The 15,264-nt window shown below is 45.2% G+C and overlaps 1 protein-coding gene across 7 annotated transcripts in view; it reads right to left on the bottom strand.

The window, feature by feature from the left end:
• The window catches only part of mslnb (mesothelin b), a 61,064-nt gene that overhangs the window by 43,877 nt on the left and 1,923 nt on the right, over positions 1-15,264 (bottom strand). For 5 of the 7 annotated variants that reach the window (XM_083694067.1, XM_083694068.1, XM_083694072.1 and 2 more), the window contains exons 2-38: positions 14,473-14,571; positions 13,743-13,761; positions 13,488-13,521; positions 12,586-12,708; positions 11,980-12,179; positions 11,180-11,283; positions 10,661-10,773; positions 9,458-9,700; positions 9,136-9,210; positions 8,591-8,841; positions 7,740-7,830; positions 7,376-7,519; positions 6,840-7,042; positions 6,017-6,132; positions 5,363-5,481; positions 5,035-5,211; positions 4,790-4,821; positions 4,530-4,627; positions 4,335-4,360; positions 4,039-4,060; positions 3,882-3,909; positions 3,671-3,755; positions 3,375-3,521; positions 3,058-3,275; positions 2,862-2,962; positions 2,620-2,738; positions 2,344-2,520; positions 2,216-2,247; positions 1,852-1,949; positions 1,683-1,705; positions 1,554-1,575; positions 1,394-1,421; positions 1,197-1,281; positions 932-1,078; positions 532-743; positions 336-436; positions 92-210 (exon numbers count right to left, since the gene is read on the bottom strand). In XM_083694067.1, coding sequence (XP_083550193.1) covers positions 92-210; positions 336-436; positions 532-743; positions 932-1,078; positions 1,197-1,281; positions 1,394-1,421; positions 1,554-1,575; positions 1,683-1,705; positions 1,852-1,949; positions 2,216-2,247; positions 2,344-2,520; positions 2,620-2,738; positions 2,862-2,962; positions 3,058-3,275; positions 3,375-3,521; positions 3,671-3,755; positions 3,882-3,909; positions 4,039-4,060; positions 4,335-4,360; positions 4,530-4,627; positions 4,790-4,821; positions 5,035-5,211; positions 5,363-5,481; positions 6,017-6,132; positions 6,840-7,042; positions 7,376-7,519; positions 7,740-7,830; positions 8,591-8,841; positions 9,136-9,210; positions 9,458-9,700; positions 10,661-10,773; positions 11,180-11,283; positions 11,980-12,179; positions 12,586-12,708; positions 13,488-13,521; positions 13,743-13,761; positions 14,473-14,524 — 3,984 coding nt within the window. In that variant the 5' untranslated portion in view covers positions 14,525-14,571. The remainder of the gene's footprint in view (positions 1-91; positions 211-335; positions 437-531; positions 744-931; positions 1,079-1,196; positions 1,282-1,393; positions 1,422-1,553; positions 1,576-1,682; positions 1,706-1,851; positions 1,950-2,215; positions 2,248-2,343; positions 2,521-2,619; positions 2,739-2,861; positions 2,963-3,057; positions 3,276-3,374; positions 3,522-3,670; positions 3,756-3,881; positions 3,910-4,038; positions 4,061-4,334; positions 4,361-4,529; positions 4,628-4,789; positions 4,822-5,034; positions 5,212-5,362; positions 5,482-6,016; positions 6,133-6,839; positions 7,043-7,375; positions 7,520-7,739; positions 7,831-8,590; positions 8,842-9,135; positions 9,211-9,457; positions 9,701-10,660; positions 10,774-11,179; positions 11,284-11,979; positions 12,180-12,585; positions 12,709-13,487; positions 13,522-13,742; positions 13,762-14,472; positions 14,572-15,264) is intronic. The other 2 variants (XM_083694069.1, XM_083694073.1) reach the window with 2 other exon arrangements.

The following is a 15,264-nucleotide window of genomic DNA, read 5'->3' as shown; positions in this document are numbered from 1 at the left end:
GAAGAGAGGGGAGAAAATGTATCAATCATTCTACAGAATACTGGAATGACTGAGAACCATGGTGGCGTAGTCGGCGGCCATTGAGACGTACAGGAGAGAAGTCTGTGTTGAGTTCCAGCAGGTCCTTGAGGGATATGAGGACTGAAAACGGCCCCAAGTTCCTCTTCAGCCAGTCTACACTGCTGTTAGTGCTGGACACACAGCCTGAGTCTGCAGGAGGTGAAAACACATCATAGATTAAAAATCAAACTCTTAGAAATAACAGAAAACATTGTGATTTTACTACTTTTTTTTAAAATTCCCCTTCTCTATAGGCTTTTTTGGTACAGGCCTACCTGACGTGTTTCTGGACAGGAATGGGTGGATGAAGTTTTTGACCACCAGCTCTTGTCTCATTTCGTCCATTTGGTGGAACTGATTACCAAACTCCCTCAGTCTGTGAGGAATAAATATAACATAATATAAGTTCAATATCAATTGCATAAAACTACACTTTATACTCAGTTTAAAACACTCTCCAACCATACATACATGTGCTGATATGACTGACAGCTGATGTTCTTGCTGCTGAGGCAGTACAGGAAGCCTCCTGATGCAGACGACAGGAACACTCTCAGACGCTCAGAGAACCACTTCCTGATGACACCACTGTCTCTCAGCTGCTCCTCAGTCAGTTTGAAGACTCGGATCTCTCCAATCACATCCAGAGCCTGGGACACCGACGGGCCAATCACTGACATGGACTTGGGAAAAAGAAAAGACACTTGTCATTGCAAGGAACAATGTGAATTTAAAGTTTACAATGTGCGCTCTAATTGTAAATTAGTATTCCGGCTTTTGTAAACATCTGCAAGCATACGGAAACAGTCATGTACATTTATAAACAATAATCAAGCTTTTATCGCTGATCCAACACAATAGAAACACCTACCATATTGGAGAACATATCCAGAGCCTCATCCAGGACAGAGGACAGTTTAGTTAGCAGCAGCTTCCAGGTCTCTTTAGAGTGAGTGGCGTTTCCAGGCAGTTTGCATTTCAGAAGAGACACCAGCTGCTGTGAGGTGAAGTTTTCCAGCTTCATAAGAGAGACAGAGAAGGGACAGTCAATGAATGAATGCACACATATGTGTGCTCTGCCAGGGTATTCTGTAGTACTTCTCTGCCTAGAGTTGAAGCAGAAGTGACAGACTAACCGATACACAAGCGTACTCCTCCAGAGTGAAATTGCAGGGCACGTCCATTGAAGTTGAGTTTTCCAAGTAACGCTGTAAGTCAGTGCTGTAAAAAATATTTAACCGTGTTCACAGATTTTCGTATCACTGGCAATTACAGTTGTCTAAATTGATCATGGCCAGGGTAGATCTTAGATACAGGTGATGTAACTAGTTACCTGTTGATTCCTTCACAGACTCTGGTATCTTCAAAAGACCATGAGAGAAAAATAAATGTTTAAGATTAACCTAATAAATCTCAAGCAGCACAATTTACAGCATATAGCAAATCTATTAGTATTACATCTAGCTAATGTTCTTGTCAAAGACAACACTTACCATTGAATGGTGTTATTGGACACTGTTAAAAGGCAAAGAAGATAACAAATAACAAAGTGGTCAATAACAGGGTCATTTAAAAGAAATCAAAGATAGATGTATTTGTATTATGTAGAGATAAATTCTCACCTTGACATTCGTTGGCAAGCAATCTGTCCAAATCAATGCAAAAAGAACAACAATTTTAACGTATTCATTGTATGGAAGCTTGTTGTAGCAATAAGATTATGTCATTCTTGTTTCACTGCGGCTTTGAAAATGTAAATATGGCAAATTAAAGACTTGAACTGTGACTGACCCTCTGGAGCGGTCTGCATCAGGTCGTCTATGCTGGTCCAGATGACTGGCTCCATCTCTGGAGGTACAGACGGCAAGGCCTGGTACAGACGCTCAAAGCTGAGAGACACAACAGACAACAAGAACGTGACTAAACGGTGTATCAAAAACCCTCAGCAGATACTGTATGCCAACACACAAATGCAACAACATTGACTGCTTTTCAGTCCAAATTGCTAAATGACAAAGGACATCATACATCAGATATTTGCTTTGATTATTGGAGCTGTGAGGTAAAAAAAAAAGAAAAAAAGAAAAAGATCCTCAGATTTGATCATTTGATTCATTTTTCAATTCTCGACTTTCTCGACATCTTATCGACTTACATGGACGTGTAAATTCCACAAGGTAGTTTAATCTGCAAAACACAGAAGAACATAGAAGATTTATCAATATTGTGAAATATAGTATTTTTTACGTTTGATATTCAGTTAACCTATGCTCAAAGTATTACTTCTTCAGAGAGCATGACCAGGTGGTGCAGGAACTCAGGGAGTCTCCTCTCCTTTGGTGACTCAATCAGGTAATCAAACACTCTGTTGATGACCACATCTTTCTCTGGAAGACCAGGAAGAGGCAACACCACCAGCTCTGCAGTCTGCTTTGGAGAGAGAACCTCCAGAGCCTCCAACTGGAAAGGAAGTGAGGGGAGAAGATGTATCAATCATTCTATAGAATACTGGAATGACTTAGAACCATGGTGGCGTAGTCGGCGGCCATTGAGACGTACAGGAGAGAAGTCTGTGTTGAGTTCCAGCAGGTCCTTGAGGGATATGAGGACTGAAAACGGCCCCAAGTTCCTCTTCAGCCAGTCTACACTGCTGTTCGTGCTGGACACACAGCCTGAGTCTGCAGGAGGTGAAAACACATCATAGAGTAAAAATCAAACACATAGAAAAGACAGAGAAAATTGTGATTTTACCACTTTTTTTTAATTCCCCATCTCTATCGGCTTTTTTGGTCCAGGCCTACCTGATGTGTTTCTGGACAGGAATGGGTGGATGAAGTTTTTGACCACCAGCTCTTGTCTCATTTCGTCCATTTGGTGGAACTGATTACCAAACTCCCTCAGTCTGTGAGGAATAAATATAACATAATATAAGTTCAATATCAATCGCATAAAATTATACTTTATACTCAGTTTAAAACACTCTCCAACCATACATACATGTGCTGGTAAGTCTCACAGCTGAGGTTCTTGCTGCTGAGGCAGTGCAGGAAGCCTCCTGATGCAGACGACAGGAACACACTCAGACGCTCAGAGAACCACTTCCTGATGACATCACTGTCTCTCAGCTGCTCCTCGGTCAGTCTGAAGACTCGGATCTCTCCAATCACATCCAGAGCCTGGGACATCCACATCCGGGGACTAGTCATGTTCCAGGGCTGGAGAAACAATAAAACAAAACAGGAAAAGCTCACATGCATGCATTTGCCAGAGATAACACGGTACATCATCCTTCGATCCATTAAAGTGCTCTCTACCATTTCAGAGAACATATCCAGAGCCTCATCCAGGACAAAGGACAGTTTAGTTAGCAGCAGCTTCCAGGCCTCTTTCGAGTGGGATGTGTTACCAGGCAGTTTGCATCTCAGAAGAGACACCAGGTGTTCGGCTGTGAAGTTGTTCAGCTATTGGAGGAAAAGAGAGATAAAACAAGACATACAGTAGATTTGTTGAGAACCATGTCACTAATGAATCTGTAATGAAGAGCTAACCGACTCTTTGCTCTATGTAATGTAAAAAGAATATTAGTTTTCCTTTATCAACTTTATATTACCTGTGAACAAGCATATTGTTCCAAGCTGAAATTGCAGGGAACCTCAGAAATGTTTCCCATTTGCAGGTGTTGTTGTAGTGCGAAGCTGTGGAGACATGAAAGAAATTAACAAAGAGGATGTTTTCATAGCATGCTAGCTAACTAGCTAGCTAACCAAGCATTAGTACACCGCACAAGCTATCTGTGGTAATCTGCTGTGACGTATTCATACCTGTTGATTCCAGCACAAACTCTGGTTCCTGCAGGGGTCATGAATTAAAGAGATGATATTAGATATCAGAGATAATGTTATACATCATGTATTCGAGAGATAAATATCTCTATTTCAGTGTTGAATAAAGACTTAAATATATGCCAATAAAGCCTACCATTTAGGGGTGTAAATGGACACTGAAAATCAAATCAAATAGAAAGATTGAAATTACAAATGTTATACTGTACAACTACAGTGGAAAGGTTTTCCTTTAGTTTAAATGGATAGTTCACTGTAAAAGCTGTATAACCCCCCCCCCCCCACATACCTTCACTTGGGTTAATACATAAAAGCCTTTTAAATCCTTATCCCGGTTATTTACCACCTTGCACTTCCACATTTTACGATATAATGGAAGTAGAAATTTAAATCACATTTACATCAATGTCTGCTATAGACATGCCAGCTTACCTGGGAACCTTCAATCTGTTTGCAACCTGTGTCAAACAAATAAACAAGCTCAACATCATGTGTGCACGTAGATCACAAAACACTGATAAACACTGATAGAAACGGTGTGTGTGTGTGTGTGTGAGTGTGTGAGTGTGTGTGTGTGTGTGTGTGTGCGTGCGTGTGTGTGTGCATGTGTGCGTGTGTGAAAGTTACCCTCTGGAGCGGTCTGCATCAGGTCGTCTATGCTGGCCCAGATGACTGGCTCCATCTCTGGAGGTACAGACGGTAAGGCCTGGTACAGACGCTCAAAGCTGAGAGACACAACAGACAACAAGATTGTTAAAGCCACCACCGTTTATGGTAAATTATAATCAATATCTTTATAGCATGAAGACAAATGGCTCGTTGGATCCCACAAAATGTGTCGACAAAATGCTGAAGGCCAAAACCATCTGCTCTGTGATGTCACTTACATCACTTGGTAAGATTGGCAGGGCATTCTTATCTGCAAAGTAAGATAAAAGGGTTTATTGGTACCTGAAATATAAAATTGTCCAAAAAACGATTAAAACATGAAACAGAAGGGCTTAGGAAGACTTAATCTTTACAATGACAAGGGAGAGATTCAAGCATTTATAAAGTAAGTAAGCCTTGTGCACCGAAACACACAGCCTCTCTCCTGTTTCTGTCGCTTGAACCAGCTTGATGTACAAGTTACCTCTTCAGACAGCTTGACCAGGTGGTACAGGAACTCTGGGAGTCTCCTCTCCTTTGGTGACTCAATCAGGTAGTCAAACACTCTGTTGATGACCACGTCTTTCTCTGGAGGACCAGGAAGAGGCAGCACCACCAGCTCTGCAGTCTGCTCTGGAGAGAGAACCTCCAGGGCCTCCAACTGGAAAAGAGGAAGAGATGAAGGGAGAAGAAGAAATGATAGTAGAGGAACAATAAAAAGAAGAGAAGAAAGGCAAGTAAGATGTGAGATTCTATACAAGTTCCACTCAAATACAGGGAACATAAAGTCAAACCGTTACTGTTTTACTCACGCCAGAGAAATTGGAGTTCAGATCATACAAGTCTCTCAGAGGAGCGAAAATGGAGAATGAACCAAAGTTCTTGACCAACCAGTCTTCACTGTTATTAGCTGAAGAGATGCATTGTGGATCTGAGGACGAAAGCATCCAAGAACATACAAGATGTTAGTGTTTTAACCTCTTAAGCTGGATGGGCCCAAATTCTGCTTTACTTTGATTATTAACTTGATTATTGATTGCTTTATCTCCTTGTCATGTGTAGTATGTTATTCTGAACTATGATCTGAGCATATCCACACAAAACTTCAAGGTGTCACCTATCAAAAGGCATCCTGCTTTTCCATCTGATCATCATATTTCTAATGTTATAAGCAGTTCAGTTTGGGTCTGGTTTTTAGGCGGAAATTAGTTAGGGTTAGGGTTAGGGTTATATGGCATTCATCTTTGCACATATAGCAATCATCTTCCATATGCAACTGGCCTACTACAACAACTCTATGACTATTGTGTTAGACATTATATAACTCTGAAGCTTGCTGCATAAATCACATAGGCTATTGGTTAGAGTCTGGACACCCCTGAGGGTTCGGAAGTGGTACACCCCACCACAGGTTAGAACCAATCCAATGCCTAGTGCACCTATCATTGGCCAATTAGAACGCATACCTGATGTGTTGTGATTGACAAGGAAGGGGTGGAGGAAGTGTTGGTAGATCATGTGACCTTGCATCGGTAGATAGACGTTGACATCACCATCCATGTGTTCACTCAGCTCCTGCACACTGAGGGGGACAGGTGATTTACCCAATAAACGACACATGACAACGAACAGCCATAGTGTTATGACTTGGCCCGTAACAACAGCACAACAGGATGCTCACAAGCATTTGAATCAATCAACATTATAATTAACGTTTGATTCCTCATTTCAGTAGGTGTCGTTCACTGTCCTCATCATCTCAACAACGTTAGGCCTGTATAATGGTGAGGATCGTGATGAGTAGCTCAGTCATATGGGTGTCATGGTTGTTATCATCATCCATCTGCTGTTTATACTGCTTATACTGCTTATATTGTTCATATTGTTTATACTGTTCATACTGTATATTTTTTAGTACTTCTATTTTATTTTATTTTATTCTATTTTAAAACTTATTGTAGTGTTGCACTACTCTGTGGCACTGTCACTTTTGCATTTCACTGTATACTTGTATGTGACAAATAAAGAATCTTGAATCTTGAATCTTGTATTAAAAGTGTATTATCAACGATAGCTACAGTGCCCTCCGCAAGTATTCAGACAGTTTAGAAGCATCTTCTCATCTTTTGACTCTATACTCCAAAAGTTTGTATTTCACATCAAACAATTATTACGAGGTTAAAGAACAGATTGCCAGCTTTTATTAGATGGTGTTTATATAAATATTGTTTTCACCATTTCGAAAGAACAACACTTTTCTATCCATGGTGTGGTGGTGGTGGTACTCACAGGGCCTGGTAGACCGGGCAGGTGAAGTTCTTGGTGCTGAGGCAGGAGAGAAGGCCGGTGGGCACTGCAGGCAGGAGAGGCAGCAGCTTGATCTGGAACCACAGCCTGATGAATTGTGGGTCGTGGAGGTTCTCCTGGGTCAGAGAGGGCGAGCCCGTCTGGCCAAACACCTCATGGAAGTGGGAAGCCACCTCACTGAAGTTCTGGAAGAGCAGGGTAAATGTTGATTCCATACACAGTAGGTGGGATCAGATCAAATCAAATCAAATCAAATCAAATCAAATAACATTGGATTTATCACAGATATCGCATACAGTTGTAATTGACACAGTGTTTGAGATCAATTCAACAATAAGTAATAAGAAATGACAAAAACTGACAATAAAGTATCAATAGTACTAGTACAATAATGTCAGTGTGCAAGAATATGTGCAATTTTAGGTGCTAACTGTACAGTCCATGGAATATACGTTATTACATATGTGAAGAACTACAAACATGGCTTACACATGTGAAGAACTACAAACATGGCTTACAGCGGTGGAGAATGTCTGGACCAATGAGTTGAGCCGCCCCGTCAGCTCGACAACCAGCCTCATAATCGTCTCTTCTGACATAGTCAGGTTGCTACGGCCGATGCAGTGCAGGACACGAGCCACGTTCTCCACAGCGTTGGTCAACTAAAGAGGGAAAGAGAGGGGGATGAGGGTGGAAGAGAGGGGGAGGGGGGTGAGGGTGGAAGAGAGGGGGAGGGGGTGAGGGTGGAAGAGAGGGGGAGGGGGTGAGGGTGGAAGAGAAGGGGGTGAGGGTGGAAGAGAGGGGGGTGAGGGTGGAAGAGAGGGGGATGAAGGTGGACGAGAGGGGGAGGGGGGAGGGAGGGACATGGATTTATGCACTCACCCCGCAGGTTGATGGTACATCTGATGGTAAGCTGATGGTACAGACATCTGGGGGATGAGAAGTATCATTGTCCATGCCGAGGTTCAAGTAACTATGGAGAAACAGGTTAAACAGGTTATACTGTACATACTGTCTCTGACCAACAGGTTTCGGAATAACTTCTACCCTCACGCCATTAGACTGACACCACCCTTAACCCTAACCCTAATCCTAACCCTAACCCTAACCCTAATCCTAACCCTAACCCTAACCCTAACCCTAACCCTAATCCTAACCCTAACCCTAACCCTAATCCTAACCCTAATCCTAATCCTAACCCTAACCCTAACCCTAACCCTAACCCTAATCCTAATCCTAACCCTAACCCTAACCCTAATCCTAATCCTAACCCTAACCCTAACCCTAACCCTAATCCTAACCCTAACCCTAACCCTAATCCTAACCCTAACCCTAACCCTAATCCTAATCCTAACCCTAACCCTAACCCTAATCCTATCCGGAATACACTTCAGGCCACCGCCCCTCCACCCCCAAGGATAATACATTGTATCTATTATCCTTGTTACATTCTATTGTTGATGTTGTAGAGCTGCTAAGCCTCTGGTATTGAGTTACATTGCATACTTCTAGTCAATGGAATGACAAATAAACGAAACTTGACTTGGAGAGCACTTCCCACCAGCCCAGCCGGTCCACTCCACCCCCACCTCACAACACGGAAACACCCCCACACTCCCACCATCACCCCAGACAGGCAGAGGTCAGGCAGCTTGGGATTGTGCTTGTCATCGACTCCAATGGGGAATGTAGTGTCTGTACTAACAAGGCTAGACTATAGTGCTTCAACTCACAACACTTGGTGGAAGACGGCCTTGAGGCTGCCAGGCAGGTGTTCCTGCTGGGCGGGCAGGACCCTCCGCAGCACGGGCATCACCACATGGAGGTACCAGTCCTCCACGTCCGTCACATCGAACCCGCCTGCCGGTGGCACCGGTGGCAGCAGTGTGGCATTCCGGGATCTGTACTTTCCAGCCAGCTCCGCCAGAGTCCAGTTCAGCACGGCCTGGGTCAGAGTGGTGCTCCTGATCTCAGACAAGTTCCTCTGGGGGGGATGAGGGGAACATCACAAGTAGAAGGGAATGTTGTTGTTGTTGGGTGTATTCCAAAGGCCAATGATAGGTTCTATTCTGTTCTATTTTACTCCATTCTATTCTATTCTATTCTACTCTATTCAATATCTTGTGTCACTGTATGGGCATACAATGTACTCTAATTCTAAAATATTGTGTACGACTGACATTTGAGTGAGAGACAGACAGACGGACAGACGGACAGATGGACAGACGGTCAGACGGACAGACGGTCAGACGGACAGGTGATGTGATGTGCAGTTTACCTGGTGTGTGAGGGAAACAAACTCTCTGATGAAGCTCCCAAAAGGCCTGAAGGCTCCCATGAACCCATTCACCACCTGTGATTGGACGTAATCAGATTTTGCAGAGGTGAATGAGAACTTTCTCTTATTATCATCATCATCAAATTTCCCATAAAAAAAGGAGATTGTCCCTTTATTCAGCAGCAAATTTCCCATAAAACCCCTTTTATTTTTTTTATTTTTTTTAAAACAACACTACAGTAATTACATCCTATTATGTTGAGAGGCTTTTTATGGTCATTCAAGAAGCATTTCACGGTGACAGAATATCAGTGTACTACACCTGTCGGAGGCTGTCCTGTGGTGAGGGGGGGTGGGGTTCGAATGGGTCGTGTGTGGGTCTGGGGGAGTACATGCTGGGGTACCCCGGTGTGGTCCATGTCTGGTTCTCTTCAGGCCGGATGGGGGGACCCCCCATTAGGCTGTGGAAGACCAGGCTGAGGGTCCCGTTGTCCAGCCCCTCCACCTCCGGCCTCAACAGGAGCTCAGCCTTCTGCTCCGGGGAGAGGAGGTGCAGGACCTCCAGCTATGGAGAGATGGAGAGATGATGGAGGGGGGTGGTGGAGAGATGGAGAGATGATGGAGGGGGGGGGGTGGAGAGATGATGGAGGGGGGGGGGGGTGGAGAGATGGAGAGATGATGGAGGGGGGGGTGGAGAGATGGAGAGATGATGGAGGGGGGGGGGGTGGAGAGATGATGGAGGGGGGGGGTGGAGAGATGGAGAGATGATGGAGGGGGGGGGTGGAGAGATGATGGAGGGGGGGGGTGGAGAGATGATGGAGGGGGGGGGTGGAGAGATGATGGAGGGGGGGGGGTGGAGAGATGATGGAGAGAGAGGGGGGGTGGAGAGATGATGGAGAGAGAGGGGGGGTGGAGAGATGATGGAGAGAGAGAGGGGGGGTGGAGAGATGATGGAGGGGGGGGGGGGGTGGAGAGATGGAGAGATGATGGAGGGGGGGGGTGGAGAGATGTTGGGGGGGGGGGGGGTGGAGAGATGGAGAGATGATGGAGGGGGGGGGGTGGAGAGATGATGGAGGGGGGGGGTGGAGAGATGGAGAGATGATGGAGGGGGGGGGTGGAGAGATGGAGAGATGATGGAGAGAGAGAGGGGGGGGTGGAGAGATGATGGAGAGAGAGAGGGGGGGAGAGATGGAGAGATGATGGAGAGAGAGAGAGGGGGGGAGAGATGATGGAGAGAGAGAGAGGGGGGTGGAGAGATGGAGAGAGAGAGAGGGGGGGAGAGATGATGGAGAGAGAGAGAGGGGGGTGGAGAGATGGAGAGATGATGGAGAGAGAGAGAGGGGGGTGGAGAGATGATGGAGAGAGAGAGAGGGGGGGAGAGATGGAGAGATGATGGAGAGAGAGAGAGGGGGGGAGAGATGGAGAGATGATAGGGGTGGGGGTGGGGGTGTGATGAAGTAGTATCAGGGGTGTGACGGTGGAGGTGTCAAGGGTGTGTGTGTGTGTGTGTGTGTGTGTGACTCACCCCGCTGAAGACCATGTTCAGTGCTGTGAAGTCCTTCATACGGGCCATGGCCTTGAACGAGCCAAAGTTTCTCATCAGCCAATCTTCACTGCCCTCCCCGGGCCTCACACAGCCTACACACACACACACACACACACACACACACACACACACACACACACACACACACACACACACACACCACACACACACACACACACACACACACACACACACACACACACACACACACACCACACACACACACACACACACACACACACACACACACACACACACACACACACACACACCACACACACACAAACACACACAAACAACACACACACACACACACACACACACACACACACAGACACACAATAGGAATGTGGTTAACACAACCGTGACATAACAAATGCATAGGAGTGGCTGTGTTCTGTTGTTAGCTACTGTTGGTCATTCGGAAATGAATATGCTATGAACTACCATACAGTGTTATGTCATGTTATAAGCGGTTATAAGCATGTTATGTCATACCAGCTGCTCTCTCCCCAGACAGGAAGGGGTACATGAAGAACATATAGATCCACTTCTGTCGGACAGGATCCATCTCAGAGAAATGAAGACTCAACTCATTCACCCTGCGGGGGGGGGGAGGGGGGGGGAGAGAGAGAGAGGGGGCAGAGAGAGAGAGAGAGGGGGAGAGAGAAAGAGAGAGAGAGAAAGAGAGAGAGAGAGGGGGAGAGAGAGAGAGAGAGGGGGGGGGAGAGAGAGAGAGAGAGAGAGGGGGAGAGAGAGAGGGGGGGAGAGAGAGAGAGAGAGAGGGGGGGGGGAGAGAGAGAGGGAGAGAGAGAGAGAGAGAGAGAGAGAGAGAGGGAGGGAGGGAGGGAAGGAGGGTGGTTAGATTGATGCTAATTTGTAGATCATGAATACTTGTTTCAATACTGAGACAGAGGGAGAAAGGGAGAGAGAGAGATGGAGGAAAAGAGAGGTGTCCTAATAAATAGTCACCAGCAGGTGGCACTACACAGGGGTGAGTTTCCCTGCATGGCAACCAACTAAAGACAGTTTTACTCTCTAGAATACAATATGACAGAATGGAATAATATAGAATAGAATAGAATGAAATACAACACAATAGAATTGAGCTGAATTGAATTCAAAAATAGCTCCTGTGGCCTATATATACGCCATTTAGCTGACGCTTTTATCCAAAGTGACTTACATTGCAGTGAGCGCGTACATTTCAGTATATATGGTCCCAGCGGGAATCGAACCCACAACCTAGGCGTTGTTAGCGCCGTGCTCTAGGGACTGAGCCACAGAGGAGCACTTACACAGTCTGGTAGGTGCTGCAGCTGAAATTCTTGGTGCTGAGGCAGGACAGGAAGTGGCTGGAGATGCTGCTCAGTAAGGGCCTGAGTTTGACCTCCATCCACACCTTGACGAGGGCCTCGTCCTCGAAGGCCTCTGCCTCAGGGTCCACCTCCAGCCCCAGTTCCAGACCCAGGAGCGGGCCCTGGGCGAAGCTGGACCTCTGGAGAGGGTGAGAGACAAGGGAAGGGAAGGACAGTGATTTAGCCCACGTCTCAAATGGCACCCTATTCCAGATGCACTCATTCCTTAAACAGTGCCCTCCAGACGTGTTGGAAAGATGGAGCATTTAGTCTTCTTTTAGCTCTATACTCCAACGGTTTGCTTCCTCTTCCCAATACTTATGGAGGCCACTCTAGAGTGTAATTAAAATACTTTTGAATGCTTTTTGGCCTATTCGAAGGCCCCATTGTTGCCAGGCAAACTCAACCAACCACAGGTAGGCAGTTGAAAATGACTTAAAATACAATTTGAACCGTGATCCGATTTGGACCGGTGCCAACATTCCGTGTGTGCGTCATTCTAGAACAATGGAACTAGAACATTCCCAATCTGTGTGATTGATGTACCATGAAGGAGTAGACATCCAGGACTGCATCGATCATTCCCTCCAGGTTCTGCATGTGGTCTCTGCCCGCGTCAGTCGACGGTAATCCCACACACTGTAGGAAGCGTGAGGTGGAATCGGGACCCTTGGAATAACGAGAGAAAGGATCAGGGTCACATGATGATGGTTTTATTCCTGTGATATTGTATTTGTGAAATGTAATGTGAAATGTGTGAAATGTATTTGTTGTAAGTCGCTAAATGCCATGAATGTAAATGTATCAGAAAGATTTCTTGGTCTGCGACTAGAGTGAGATACAGATCGTCATGGTTTCCTGGTGCGTGTCATTAAGAATCGTGTCTATGCAAGTTGACTGTCAATACGACTGTCTTCATCTCTGATATGACTGTGACGATCAAGCAGAAGTAATGCCCGGCATTGTTCCTGACCAAGAAAAACCCGATAACCAGGTCCAGTAGGTACAGGTGCAGTCCATTTTTGGCTTTAACTTTTTAACTTTGCATATTTACATCTTATAAATGTTCATATATATTTATTAAGTGGCTCATATAATAGGAGAGATGGCAACATATGGGAAGGCCTGGAGTTACTAATCATAATCATACTGTGCAGGACGTTGATGGTATGTAAGGCAAACCTGTTTACAATTCCCTAAATCATTCTAACCCTTTACCCAGTGAGATGTGTGGGTAGAGAGAGAGAGAGAGAGAGAGAGAGAGGGATTGAGAGAGAGATAGAGAGGGAGAGAGAGAGAGAGAGGGAGAGAGGGATTGAGAGAGAGATAGAGAGAGAGAGAGAGAGAGAGAGAGAGAGAGAGAGAGAGGGAGAGAGAGAGAGAGAGGGAGAGAGACAGAGACAGAGAGAGAGAGAGAGAGAGAGAGAGAGAGAGAATGCTGGACTCACTATACATGTTTGTTGCGCAACACAGTCTTCCTCTCTGTAGGTTTCCGTCAGTGAAGCAGGGGACGGCATCAAGAAACAAAAGAAAATGTCAACAAAAAAAAAAATCTTTACATCGCTCTGCTAAAAATAAATTCATTATGAATACAAAAGAGCATCTACAACATCATCTTCTGCATAATGGATGGTTTAGTTTTTGAAACGGGGAAATTGTTTCTGTCACACATAGAAATGGAATGTGTCACAGACTATTCTCACCTTTGTGCACCTGAAGTTCCTGTGGAAACAAAATGGCCCGTGTGATACGTTTGATTCCTTGCTGTGTTTCATGTTTGTTTCATGTTTGTTTCATAACGAAAAGTGTTACGTTCCTTTAATCTGAGAGCAAAACAAATAGCAACTGAACGTATCCCACTCATCATAACACAAATGTCCTAACTTATCAAGATGTCAACAGTTTGAGAACACTGGATAGGTCTACTGTACATGCAGCGAAGCAGAAAGGTCTTGTAGCAGAAAGGAAACCAATGAGACATCTTTATTATTTATTTTTTTAAATATGTTTTTAGGGCATTTTTGCTTTATTGGGATAGAGACAGTAGAGATTGACAGGAAGAATGGGTGAGAGAGAGGAGGGATGACATGCAGGATATGTCGAGGGCCGGAATCGAACCAGGAACCTTGCGATTACGTGGCAGTATTCGTGTGCTACGCCAACAAGCCCCCCACATTTTACATTTTTGACATTTAGCAGATTACATTTGTCTCAAGTAAGTGGGTCATCTATACATGCAGGTGAAACGTCTCCCCTCCGTCCCTTATCTTGCCTTTGTTTTGCTGCGGCGTGTTAAATGTATTAACGTGTGTGAGTTAGCCAGCAGGACTCACCCCAGCAGTTTGAATGTATTAACGTGTGTGAGTTAGCCAGCAGGACTCACCCCAGCAGTTTGAATGTATTAACGTGTGTGAGTTAGCCAGCAGGACTCACCCCAGCAGTTTGCCGTGAGGTAAACCAGGAGAAAGAGGTGACCCGGTGTCATGACGGCACAGTGCTTCTCATAAGGTCAGGTGGTCTCAGGGGAAATCGCTGGGGAGAGAACAAGAGAGAAACAGGTTATGCAGACACGACTAATTATAGGCGTGTTCAGTCTGACCCTGTACGGCAGTACGGTTCCAAAACCAAGGGTTCTTTGGCTGTTCCTGTGGGAGAACCCTTTTGGGTTCCAAGTAGAACCCAGGGTTCTACTGTACATGGGGGGGGGTTGCTTGGAGCCCAAGCGGTTTTAGACGATGTAACCCAAATGGTGACAGCTGAAGGACAGCTTAGGTTTTAGGTAGTGTAACCGTCCCCAAATGTCCCATGCATAAGCATATCCTCTTAAAATCCATGCCCTATTTGACTAATATTTGCCTAAAAACCAGGCCCAAACTAAACTGCTCATAACATTCGAAATATGATGATCAGATGCAAAAGCATGATGCCATTTGATAGGTGACACCTTGACGTTTTGTGTGGATGTGCTCAGATCAGAATTTGGGCCCAATTACGGGCCTGTGGCGCTTAAGACGTTATCTCAGCTGTGTGACTGTGTTTCTGTCTCTGACTAGCCTCCAGGATCGTTGTCTTGTGGTGTGTTTTGTTTTGTGTGGAACCTCAGAAATAGTTGGCAAGGACCCAAACAGCAATACCAGACAGACTGTCTAGGTCCAGGCTAAGGATGAGTTGCACTTTGAATAAACCATTATGGCATATTAATAACTATGGCACTGGCATTAATAA

This window comes from Argentina silus (assembly GCF_951799395.1).
Source record: "Argentina silus genome assembly, chromosome: 22".
Classification (NCBI taxonomy): domain Eukaryota; kingdom Metazoa; phylum Chordata; class Actinopteri; order Argentiniformes; family Argentinidae; genus Argentina; species Argentina silus.
The sequence above is the reverse complement of the archived record's forward strand: the minus strand, read 5'-3'. Positions and strand labels throughout refer to the sequence as shown.